Here is a 12,268-nt window from a genome sequence, read left to right as displayed (position 1 = left end):
TGAACATTTTCAGATGAGTATGATGAGATGAGGTTGTCCATAGGCGAGCCAAAGCAGTGTTCATATGGTCCCTGATCTGCAGCAGTGACAAACCAACACTATCGGTACCACAGAGCCACATCTGTTCATGTCGTGCTCTGGAGTAGAGCATTCCTTCCACAAAGGACATAGGTGAAACAGGGATGTACTCTACCTCTAAATCACACTCATCTGAGCAGAGCACACCTGGGCTACCCTATAGTAGGAAGTAGCCTATGTCATGACCATGTGGAATAATTTTTAAAGCTTATTTTCTGGTTATTTTCAATGGTTTTGTGTATGGACAAGGAGCCGTATGGTATCATTTTTCAAGCTTAGCTGCATTGTGCTTCACAATGTCAAAATATTCTCCACTATCATAAGAAAGGGATTTCCCGTGAGATCACGCTGTGCTCAGTAAAGCACTCGAATCAACAGCCTTGACTGGCAAGGCTAATTGTGTGAATACAATTAGAAATTAGCGCTCCCCAACACTTCCACTTACAAGATCTATAAAAAGGAGTCATGTTTTTACCTCACACTGCAGCTCTAAAGCTACTGTACAGAACATGATGTGGCTGTCACATGTCCTTACTGTGATCAATTTTCCACATGCTTGGGTGGCAACCTTCTTTGTTGTGGTTAATCAACACCTATTAAATGTCACTGTCCATTTAGTACAGTGCTGCAATTGAAAATATACAGTATACGGTACTGCTGCACCAAAATTGATCCAAGCTTAAGTCACTACTGAACACAACTGAAGCCACTGCTTTCCACAAAAAGTTTCATTTCCTGAAAAAAAATGACATTGTGGCACAGTGAGGTTAGAAGCGTAAGCTATATTGCATGAAAACTAGAAAACTGACTGGAGTTGATTAGAGAACACATAGCTGTAAAGGTATGCAAAACCTGAGAACCTGAGGATTTGCATATCAACATATCCACTAAACAGAGATAAATGAGAGAAAATAAAAACAAAAAAACGACCAAATCTGGTCTTATTGTACAGGTTTTTTTTTCACCTTCTCATAAATTATCTATTTATGAAAAGGCACCCATTTTTAAATATACTGAGATGTTAACAACAACACAGCTCCAAGTTCCTCTTAAGAAAATGTAATGAATTAGTTTCAACTGCAAACAAAAATATGACATCTTCATCTAGAAAGAGTAAGTATACATTGGGAGCACAGTTAGAATTTGTGTTTTCGCTTTGTGACTGCTCCCATCACTACACACTCACCCACTGCACACTGTGTGTGAGTAATCCATTGTGCACACAATTAAATGTGCGTTTAAACGTGTCAGCATGCATTCAAATTAATGCTCAGCTGATCTAATAAAAATATATCCATTAAATAAGATTACACAGTGTGCTAAAGAGGCAACAAGTCCTTTCATTCAAGTGCCTTAAGAATGCCTCTAGAGGGCACTCTTATACTACCTTTACAATACAATCAGCAGCCATGCAAAACAAACCATACAGACACATTCTTTGTCTTTATCTCCCCCCAGTCATGAAAGAATATGTGCTGGAAAAGGAGTACAAATGGTGTGTGTATAGAGGTGTGTACCTCCTCCCTCAAATTATAGTTTATTTGTTTACCACTTGGTCTTATTTCGGTAGTTTTATCCATCTTTCCTATAGGTTATGATAACATACTCCCCAAGTTAATCGCTGAGGTCTAAGAACATGGCGACAATGATCAGACGGATGATCAGGCAGAAACAAACCCAACAGTTTATCCAAAATATCTTAACCACTGCATTAAAGGGTAGGGTTAAGTACTGAAACCTGGGGCCAATATGGCTAATATCAGGTCGGCGGTTTGGAAAAGTTACAAAAATGGCTGGATGTAGCCTCCTCCCCCATTCAAATCAGACAGGTACTTTGTTTGAAGCATACTGAGGGCCTAAGTATAGTGGTGGGTCTGTAAACTGTGATGGATGTTTCACAGTTTGTCTTTGTTTTCTCTTCCAAAGTTTGACTAACATGTTTGTTTCCAACCTGTCTGATAGTTGGACTGCTCATGTTTCTTGACCCATTGGTCTTCTTTTTATCGATGTGACCATGTTGCTAGATTTCAGCTATTAAATTGGTGAGCACAGTGTTATTATTACTGATAGAAAAGAAGATCAAAACTACAAAACAAGACCCAAGTTGTAGTAAACTGGAATTATCATTTAATAAAACAGTGGTCTCACAGAGACTAAAACAGATTGTGGGTTTGGGTGCTCTTCGTCAACTGCCTGAATACACCATTAAACAAGTGGCCGGTCAATGTTTTGATAAAGGATGGGAAAAAAAAGTCACAATTCTTAGCCATATTTGGAGGTTCCAAATGTACATCGGCTTGTTATGACACAGAAATGCATGAAACTGAAGGAGGAGCCCCGTTTGAGATGACCCACACATGAGCGATCAGTGAATTTGTCCACTGTTGTGCACTGTCCTTTATGTCCTTATATATCTGCCCATTTCACCTGTCTCTTTATGAGTATATAGTGCTGTTTCCTAAGCGGTTTTCATTATTTATTTATTTATTTTTCAGATTTTTTTATTCTAGAAGTGTGTGCAAACAGTGTTCTATAAATACAATAGGCTTTGCATCCCTATTCTATTCCCTTTTCACCTTTAAGACCCTATTTCAGGTATTACAGAAAAAGGAGAGACAAAAATTAAAAACAAAAACAGAAGGTTTAGGATACCGCAGATGCTATTTGTGTCCAATGAAGTGATACAAGTCCGAAGAGTGTCATGTGCTTGTGTTTGATCTGGGTACAATTACAATATCGAAATACCTAGACTGAGAGAATGATGAGTAAGCAAGACCCATGGTACAGAATGAAGACTTGTACGAGATAAAATTGTAAAAAGTATTACTTCCTTCCACCTTCTGTCTTTTATTGGTGTTATTAGTCCATCATAAGAAATAGGCCTAAATAGCAAGCAATATGAGACTGTAAATTAAACTCTCTCTCTCTCTCTCTCTCTCTCTCTCTCTCTCTCTCTCTCTCTCTCTCTCTCTCTCTCTCTCGTAAATATTCTCATTCACACAAGGCTTCGTTTATGCTCACATCTGAGCCCTAAAGATTCAAAACAGTTGTCACTGTTTTGCTCTGCAGCATATCAGTCTGGTCTACAAATAACAGTCAATAACACTGACGTGAGACAGTGTCTTTCAGATAGTATCCAGACATGTGTGTGCATGTGCTTCTGACTTCCCTCGATGTAATAAAGCCATGTGACAACACTGCAGAGGTGTCTGTTTCAGGACTTGTCAAAAATCAGATGAGAGTCCAAAAGTCTAGTGGGATCTGACAAGTCGCTCCAGAAAAACTACAACAACTGTTATGATAGTTTTGTTAACACTTTGGTGTGTTTCTGCATTGTCTTTGTCAACAGGTGCAGTGCCCACACCAGGTACTAGTTGTTCCGGTTTATTCTGGGTCATTGCTGTCATCCATCCCGTCCACCTTTTACTCAACCCATCCATTTGGCGTCCCTGTTTGTGAACTTTTCTCTACTCTTTGGATCACATGCTCGTTTCACAGGGTGGCGTCGTGCTTCTGTCCAGAACAATGTGATTTTCTTGTTTCTCCCCACTCTGTTCTGCTCCATCTCTTCCTTCTCCTTCTTCCCCTCCTTCCATAAATGCCAACTCCTGGGTGCAGTTGAGGGGACTGGCTTTGGACAGTGGGCTAGCATTGTTGCCTGAGCCTACAGCAGACCTTTCCATGTGATTCGTCCCCTGGTGGCTTAAGCTTGTGAGCTGTCCTTCACCTTCTAATCTCCTGGCTGCTGAGCCCTCACCTCCCCCCTGGGGGTTGCTTGGACTGACAGATTGCTGGGCCAGAGACGGAGATTGCAGGATCGCCAGCGGAGACTTAGCTTCCTGGGTTATGGAACAAGAAGAGGGGGAGAACCTGGAAACCATGTCGTCGGAAAGCAGTTGAGCAAGCTTGGCTGAGCCAGCGGAGGTTTGTTTTGCTACAGGTGTCATCACCACCATTACCACGTCATCTTTGGATCCAATGAAGTCAACCTTGTGGGCTCTTGGCTTTATAGGGCTGATATAATCTTGCAAGGAACTGTAGTTGCTATCATAAGTCACCCCAACGCTTTCCTTGCTCTGTGGCACCAAACCCATATCTCTAGTCCCGCTTGCTTTGGGGCTAGACACAAACTCATACAAACCCTCTTTAATGATGGCCATTGGCTGGATGCTGTCACTGCCCTTGCTCACTTCCATGGTGCTGATCTGACTTAGATCCAACGGAGGAGGAATGCGCTGGTTTCTAGTTCCAGCTTGACTCCCTTCACCACTTGGGAGCAGAGAGCTTCTTTCTCCTCTTTCCACTGAAAACTCCTCAGCCACATTAGAGAATTTCCTGGAAATGTTTGCTTCAGACGTTCGACGGGCTTGAGTTGAAGACAACGTTTTCATCTCCATCTGCTCCTTTGTAATGTTCTCCTGCTGCTCCTGGATGGTTACAGTCTTATTGTAAGCGTCTTCCAGTCGCTTTGCGCTTAGGTTTTGAGGGGAAGTTTTATCAGATGAAGTCTTGACTCGTTCAGGGGACCCCAGCTGAGCCACTTCTCTGTAATGGGACTTGACTGGGCTACCCACCTCTGCATTGGAGTAGTTATTCTGGTAGCTCCAGCGGCTAGGTGATTGGCGATTGTCCACAGGACACTTACTGTCCTCTTTTTTTTCCACCAACACATCTGTAAGTTCCATATTGCGTGCAAAAGCATCCTTTAGGTTAATAGAAATAATGCTTCCACTCCGTTTTGCTCTCTCAAGAGCTTCCCTCCTCTTGATGGCCTTCTCCTGCCTCTTCTGCTCTCGGTAGAACTCAGAGAAGTTGTTGACAATGATTGGGATGGGAAGGGCAATGACCAACACACCTGCTATGCAGCAGAGCCCTCCTACAATCTTGCCCAGCAGGGTTTGCGGGTAGATGTCTCCATAACCAACAGTGGTCATAGTAATGGTAGCCCACCAGAAGGAGGCAGGAATACTGGTGAATTTGGTGGCGTCCTCGTCCTTCTCAGCGAAAAACACCAAGCTAGAGAAGATCATAATACCCATGGCTAAAAAGAGGATCAGTAGACCCAATTCATTATAGCTCCTTCGCAAAGTGAAGCCCAATGACTGGAGTCCTGTCGAGTGCCTGGCTAGCTTCAGGATCCTCAGGATCCTCATAATTCGGAAGATCTGGACCACACGGCGCACGTTCTGGAACTGCAGAACGCTCTTGTTAGACTCAGTTAGGCAGAGGGTCACAAAGTAAGGCAGGATAGCCAGCAAATCGATAATGTTCAGTGGTGCCTTGATGAAATCCCATTTGTTGGGTGCTGAGAGCAGGCGCAGCACATACTCCATGGTGAACCAGGCAATGCAAACAGCTTCCACATGGGCTAGGCTGGGGTTATCATTGAACTGGCCAAATTCATCTACCACCTGGAGCTCCGGTAGGGTGTTTAGGGACAACGAGATGGTGGAAATGATGATGAATAGGATGGAGATCATAGCCAGAAACTGCAAGACAAAAACAAGATTGTGGGTTACTGTATAAGCTAAGCATATTTTTAGTTTCATATATATCTCTAAATCTGTACTTAGACACATAAAAAGATGCAGAGCTTGTGATCATTGGTCAGTTCCAATGTGCCAGTAGGCCTGTGCTATAAAAGTTAGTTCTATAATTGTTTTCAGCCCCCCTAGATGCATAGCTCTAGGGACGGCAACGTTGGCCGGCCTGTCCACCACTTTGGTTTGGATTGAAGTGTCTCCACAACTGTTAAATTGTTTGTCAGGTTCCCTAGAGGATGCGTACTTATGACTTTGGGGATCCCCTGACTTTTCATTACTTTTGACTCAAAGTAAAATGTCAGCACAATTGAATCGGTTGCTATACAATTTTGATTCACACGCTCCAGTTCCCCACAGGATGAAATGAAAGGACCTTGGTTTCCCATAAGTCTTCATCTAGTGCCTATACTTTGGTTTATGACCAAAAAACTCCAAAACTAATATCATTCTCATCAGCCTTAACTGTAATCTGTGTACAGTGCTAATTAGCAATTATTAGCATGCTAATATGCTAGGTGCACATGTTTTGTAGTTATCTGCATAGTCATCAACATGTTACTATTGTTATAGTGAGCATGTTAGCTTGCTGACATTAGCATTTAACTTAAACCTGCTGTGCATAACTACAGCCCCTCAACCAGTGGTTGATTTGTGTGACACCTAGTAGCCCAATCAGCGAATTTCCATAAAATGTGCCAGGATGTGGCTCTGGTCTACTGGTTGATCTTTATAATTAGGTGAACCGAAAAGTATTTTAGACTAAGTTTTTCTAAAACCAGTAAGTTGTAAGCTTTTACCAGGGTTTTTGTGACAAAGTTGGTTGATAATAAGTTGAAAAAGAAAACGTTTCAGCCTAATTTTATTACAGGTAAGTGTAATTTAGTTTTGTTAGTGTGTATCAGTCACTGCATGCAGAGCTTACTGAACTCAGTGCCTCTGTCAATCTTAATGATCCTAATAGAGAAGTGCAGGGGCTGATTCACTGCAACATAGGCTACATTTTCACTGAGGGATACTGGCCAACCTCAACCTTCATGGCTGCTTTCATATCACATCGATCAGCTCAATTAATTAATAAATGGAATTAATGAACGTTGCATCATATTATGCATAGTGACAGTCACCCCTAACCGTCTTCTACTTGTGACCTCTTATTTGCAAAATAGAACAAATATGACAAAAATGGAATCTAATGAAGAGCACATTGGCTGCAAACCTCATAGCTTTTAATTGGCCAAGCTAGGACAAACTTCTAAAAAATAAGGGCTGTGTCAGTTCTAACTTTAAGACTCCTAAGTTTTTTTTCTAAGAGTAAGGTAAGGTAAGGATACAATATGTTTTCTGTTTCTCTAGAGGAGCTTTACCAAGTCTGAGAAAATAACCCTGATGACGTCATCAGGGTTATCTCACCCTGGGCTTGAAAGCTGCAAATGTACAAGCTTACAAACTGGAGGTGTGGAGATTGAAATATGTAGGCATTTTCCAAGCAGGGTAAGGGTCTAATGAAATATTCTATCAAGTTGCATTATTCATTCATTCAACCTTTATTTATACTCAAGAGACCATTGAGGGGTCACCCTCATTTACAATGACATCGAGTCAGTTACAAAGACAGAGGAAGTGGAAGGAAGAAAGGAAGTAAGATGGGAACCAAACCAGCATTTTTGGAATTTGATTGAAAATATTGTCTTTTGGCCTCTGTTGCATCAGTTTTTTTAATCTGTCTCTTGTGCGCCCCCCCCCCCCACCCATCTGACTTAATGAAAGTACAATACTAAATCCCTGGAATATCTCTTTAAAATACAATCTACCACCGCTGTTCAATTTGCATAAGACTTTTTTGAACTTCTGTTTTCTGTGAGGTCGGTATTCCCATCTCTTGCTGTTTCTTGTGTGATAACTGCTGAAACAGACTCTTTTAACTGATTAATCAATTTCTTCCCACAATGCACTGGAAGGAATTGGTCACCTGCAGGGCCATCAGACATTCAAGCATGAATATTTTACAAATTGCTGAGTAAAATGTGGACAGAGTGAGTTATAGTTTTTGCCCCTAAATATTAAATTTCACAGGTGATTTATGAACATTTTTGCCCCTAATTATTCCTGCTCCTGGCTCATTTAAAGCCACAGAAGTCCTAGTTCTCACAGGACGGCTCACATAGAAAATTGACTAAGGGGATTCAGCACCACTCCCTAAAAAAAACCTGCATGTCCTAGCCAAGTGCGGTAGCCGAAGCATGTGCGATCTGAGTCTTCTCTCTGCAGCTCTTGCTAGGACATTTCAGGATAATTGTAATAGGATTGTGTTGCTATCTATAGAAAGGATAGAGAGAGGTTAGAAGTGTTTACTCACTCTTTCCTCCCCCAACCGGAAGAGTCAATCAATAGTTGTAAACCCCTAAGAAAAGCTTTATACCAAAATGAAATGATACGAAAAGGTCAGGAAAAAATGAAAATGTCAAAACATAATAATGACGGACAGGAAGCAGTGAGAGATGCTATTTTGAACAGAGACTGGGGTGCCTCGTGCTCACTGTGTGCTGATACATAATTGGCAATGGTAAGTCATTATGAAACGGTGAGTTGATTACAACTGAGAGGGATTGTATCAGGAAATTCAAACATACGCTCCCTGATTTTAGCAAAATGTCCGATTGAGTGCTTACAAATGTTGTTACAAATGTAGCCTGAACTAGGTGGAAACAAGTTTAGGCAATAAAATGAGCATCAAAGGTGATTTTTCCTGACAAGATGACATGTTTGGAGATAATTTAATAATAAGTTTATTTGATATAGCACCAGCTGATAAAAGACTATAACCTATAGATGTACTAAGTAACAGCAATACTGTATGGGCTGTCTCATATTTTATGTCAAATTTCAATCTCCCCAGTAAGAAAATTGTAGTTGATTAATATTAATAAGAATAATTATAATATACAATACCATCTATGTATTTTCTGTATCTGTGTGAGTCAATACTGATGTTTTCCACGCATAAGCACCCTCTGTACTTTGGACTGGCCTGCTTCAGAGTGGATGGAAAGCAAATACATGCATTTTCAATTCAAATATAATGTTATCATACTATCCCCTTAACAAAAACTTTGTAAAAAAAAAATTATATAATATGTATATCACCACTCTGTTAACCAAATAGGTTAATTTTTTGTTTATAATTCCGGACCTTGGACAGAAAAAAGTTTGATTACATATTGTGTAACCATCGAGTGTATGAAGTTTTGAGTATAATGGAAGACTTTCTCAGTGTGTAATTATGATTAATAAATAAAAATTACTAAGTGAAACATTTAAAATATAAAATATAATTATATGTATATATATATATATGTCTCTAGATGATCCATTTATCCACCCAAGATCCAATCATTTGAAGAAATGTATATTGTCCCTTTTGGTTCTCCACTTACTCATCTGTCCTTGTATCATATTCGAAGTCAAGTTATTTGTTTAGATGCTGCTGGGATGGATTGAGCAGCAGTGACAGCAAATACTGTGTGTGACTGATGTGCAGGTAAACCTAATGATCAGGTAAGAAAGGGAGAACATTTACTAATCTTTATATGTGCACTTTTTTTCCATTCTGCTATGACAACTGTCCCTAAGACACAATAGAGAGTTCCTGTGAAATCGCGTGATGGAAAGATTGTCTCGGCCATTTCCGGATGATGGACCGTCTGGCCTATCGGACACATGTCAAAGGACACAGCGCATTACAGCATTACAGAGTGTACAGTATTTCTGCTGCTTCATAATCCTCATTTAGACCGCGGGACTTGGTTTCTGACAAACAAACTGACTTCTTAGACAACACTGCAACGCAAGCAAGAAGAGGCAAACAGAGAAACGGAGAAAAAACGAGTGAGAGAAGACAGATAGAAAGTCGCAGAGAGACAGGACAAAGGGAAGTGGAGGGCAGGTGTAACGCAGGGTGGACAAAGTGTGTCCACCCTGCAGCGTCTTAATGGCTTAATGGCTGCCAAATGCTGTGACCTTGGCACACAGGGCAGATTTAAAGCAGTACCAGGAACACACAAGCTGCTTTAGGAGCTGTGCAGTGGAGGAAGAATTAATGGAGGCTCCACATTTAAGATTCCGACTGCTCAGTAACAATTTGAGTTAAATGAACTGGACTCAGCTGAAACACATTTAGTCCTAGTGAAACAGTTTGTCCAATGGAGATAAACGGGAAAGTCAATGTTAATGCTGCTCTGTGCCTTCGTCTCACTCTTTTCTGTAATTATGATCAAAATCTACTGTGGACTTCTTAATGACTTTGGTGACCTTTCCCCCCTAAACGCCGATCCTTGACAAGCTCAATTGAATGACTGGATACCCAGGTAATATGTGCAATATATATTTATGGTCCCCAGAAGATGAATCCTAATGTTTTTCTGCCCCTAAAGAAAAATCAGTTTTTTATTAGAAATTAAGTGGGCTAATTATGAAACTAGGAAACTCTTGATTATAACAGTCTTCACCATTTTAGAAGACAGGATGATACTATTGGATTTAATTAATTAGTTTTGCCTATTTTGTTTGAGGCACTGGATGTCTTTGATATCACACTGGGTGGTGTGGTGTGTATATTTATCTAATTTATATATACTAGAAGCATAAACGTGCACTCAACCAAACCATTTGTATCTTCAGCAACACATATATATTTTGCATGGGATCTTATACACAGTCTCTACACAGTATCTGTATCTCTATGTCTCGTTATCCATGTATATGTTCATAACTTTCCATAATGGCTCATTGCTACAATTGTTATTAGTCTCTCTCTCTCTCTCTCTCTCTCTCTCTCTCTATCTGAGGCAGATGGCTGCCCAAGAGCCGGGATTGAAATGGAAGTTCTTCCTCTCTGCTGTAGCACCAAATGCTTGCTCTTGTTGGGTGTCAGTAAATTATAGAGTGTGGTCTAGACCTACTCTATCTATAAAGTCTGCTGAGATACAGCTGTTATGATTGACACTATAATTAAAATGAATTTGAAATTGAATTGAATGATTGTGTCTTACCATCAATACAACATCTAAGAACATGCAATGTTCTCCAATGTCATGGCGTGTTAAAAATGGAAAGGGTTCATTGTCTTAGGAGCATGACTGTGCTCAGTCAATGTTATCAGACAGGTCAGGGGCTCAACAAAAAAATTTACAATTCATCCTCTGGGGACACCATAAATATCAACAGCAAAGTTGTAGACATAGAGTATCTACCCCTGAACAACAGACTGCTATGAATCAATGAAGCGTGGGGTGGGGATAGTGTCCCAGCCAGGGTCAACATGAACAGGGCGAAGTAGGAAATCAGAGAAATGGACAGGGAAAAAAAAAACACAAGATAAAATGAAAGAATGGATGAAGTGAGTGCCTGGGCAGAGAAACCCATGCCCTGATCGATATGTGGAGGTATTTCTGGAACAACAGGGACATGATCTGTTGGACAGCTGCTGTTTCTGCAACCCAGGTCATCTACAAAGCTGCTGCCTTCACCAGTCATATTGTTTTCATCCGTTGTTACACTGAGGTTGTGCTCATATTGACTAATTTATGATGTTCTGTATTCACTGTGATTAACATTGGGAGCAGATTGTTTATAGTGACCCTCTTCAATTCAATGCAATGTTAAAGATACGCACTGACTTTTTTAACGCCCGATAGCATCAATCAAGTCTCCTGTTCTGCTCGCTGGATGCAGCAGATGTTGGAGGCACAGGTTTCTGCCTTCTCAAAATCCCTTCTCTATGGAACACACTTTGAGCGTTCGAGCTATGGCAAGGTTTGAAAAAACATTTGGATCGTGCAACAAGGTAGGCCTACTTGGTTCTTTCGGGGAATGATTGTAAAGATTTACAAATAACATGTTTACGGCATTTCCTCTCTAACTGAGACGTTTTGGGACCGATTGGTGGGATTTCTGTGGATGAAGTACACACGGAGATACACTGGTAAGAGCTAATGAGGTTTAACCATGTATCCAGCTAATTTAAATAGCTCACATTACTGTATTGTGTGAGCAGTTAACGTCATTTAATATTGTATGTGCCGTTTTCTTTTGCGGGGTACAAATGTTCCACCTAAACAAGTTCCTTCCCAAGACTTTTTTGCAGAGCATTTTTTTTCTCCTCTCCCAGAATGTATCAGTGGTGTAGCCAGACCTTACTCCACAGCGCTGTGGAGATAGATCTGGCAATGCGAGACTAATACCTTACCAACAAGTCCTCCAAACCATACAACAATATAGATTGTTTATACCCTCCAATACGACCCACAGGAGCGTTTTCCGTCCACATAACTAAACCAGAGAACGTAATGGTCACAGTTTTAAACATGTCGTTAAAGGTGCCGTAGGTAGGATTGTGAAGAAAAATTTGAACATCGACAACTTCTCAGTCCCTCCCCACTTTCCGCCTAAGCCCAAAACGGTCTTCTGATCCCCTCCCCCCACAAGGGAGAATGAATGTGTGTGCATGAGCAGTGATTGACACGCCGTTAGACACCCTCCCCCCCCGGCCCTGATTGGTGCTTCTGAACAGGGAGCGGTGGGTTTTTGCAAATCGCACTACAGGCTGTAGGTGGTGTCAGAGGAGCTGGATTATTTTTTTAATTACCTGC

General features: G+C 40.9%; 1 protein-coding gene across 2 annotated transcripts in view; it reads right to left on the bottom strand.

Moving 5' to 3' along the window:
• Window positions 1-12,268, bottom strand: part of LOC116043923 (potassium voltage-gated channel subfamily B member 2-like) — a 34,357-nt gene that overhangs the window by 5,301 nt on the left and 16,788 nt on the right. The window contains exon 4 of one of the 2 annotated variants that reach the window (XR_004103576.2): window positions 3,124-5,567. Coding sequence is in view for 1 of the 2 variants with exons in the window: in XM_031290951.2 (XP_031146811.1) it covers window positions 3,558-5,567 (2,010 nt within the window). In the remaining variant the exon portion in view is untranslated. Of the gene's footprint in view, window positions 1-1,919; window positions 5,568-12,268 lie in introns of those variants that run through there. The other variant, XM_031290951.2, reaches the window with a different exon arrangement.

The sequence above is a fragment of the Sander lucioperca genome, chromosome 9 (assembly GCF_008315115.2).
Source record: "Sander lucioperca isolate FBNREF2018 chromosome 9, SLUC_FBN_1.2, whole genome shotgun sequence".
In the NCBI taxonomy this organism is placed as follows: domain Eukaryota; kingdom Metazoa; phylum Chordata; class Actinopteri; order Perciformes; family Percidae; genus Sander; species Sander lucioperca.
This window is presented reverse-complemented; position numbering and strand designations above follow the sequence as displayed.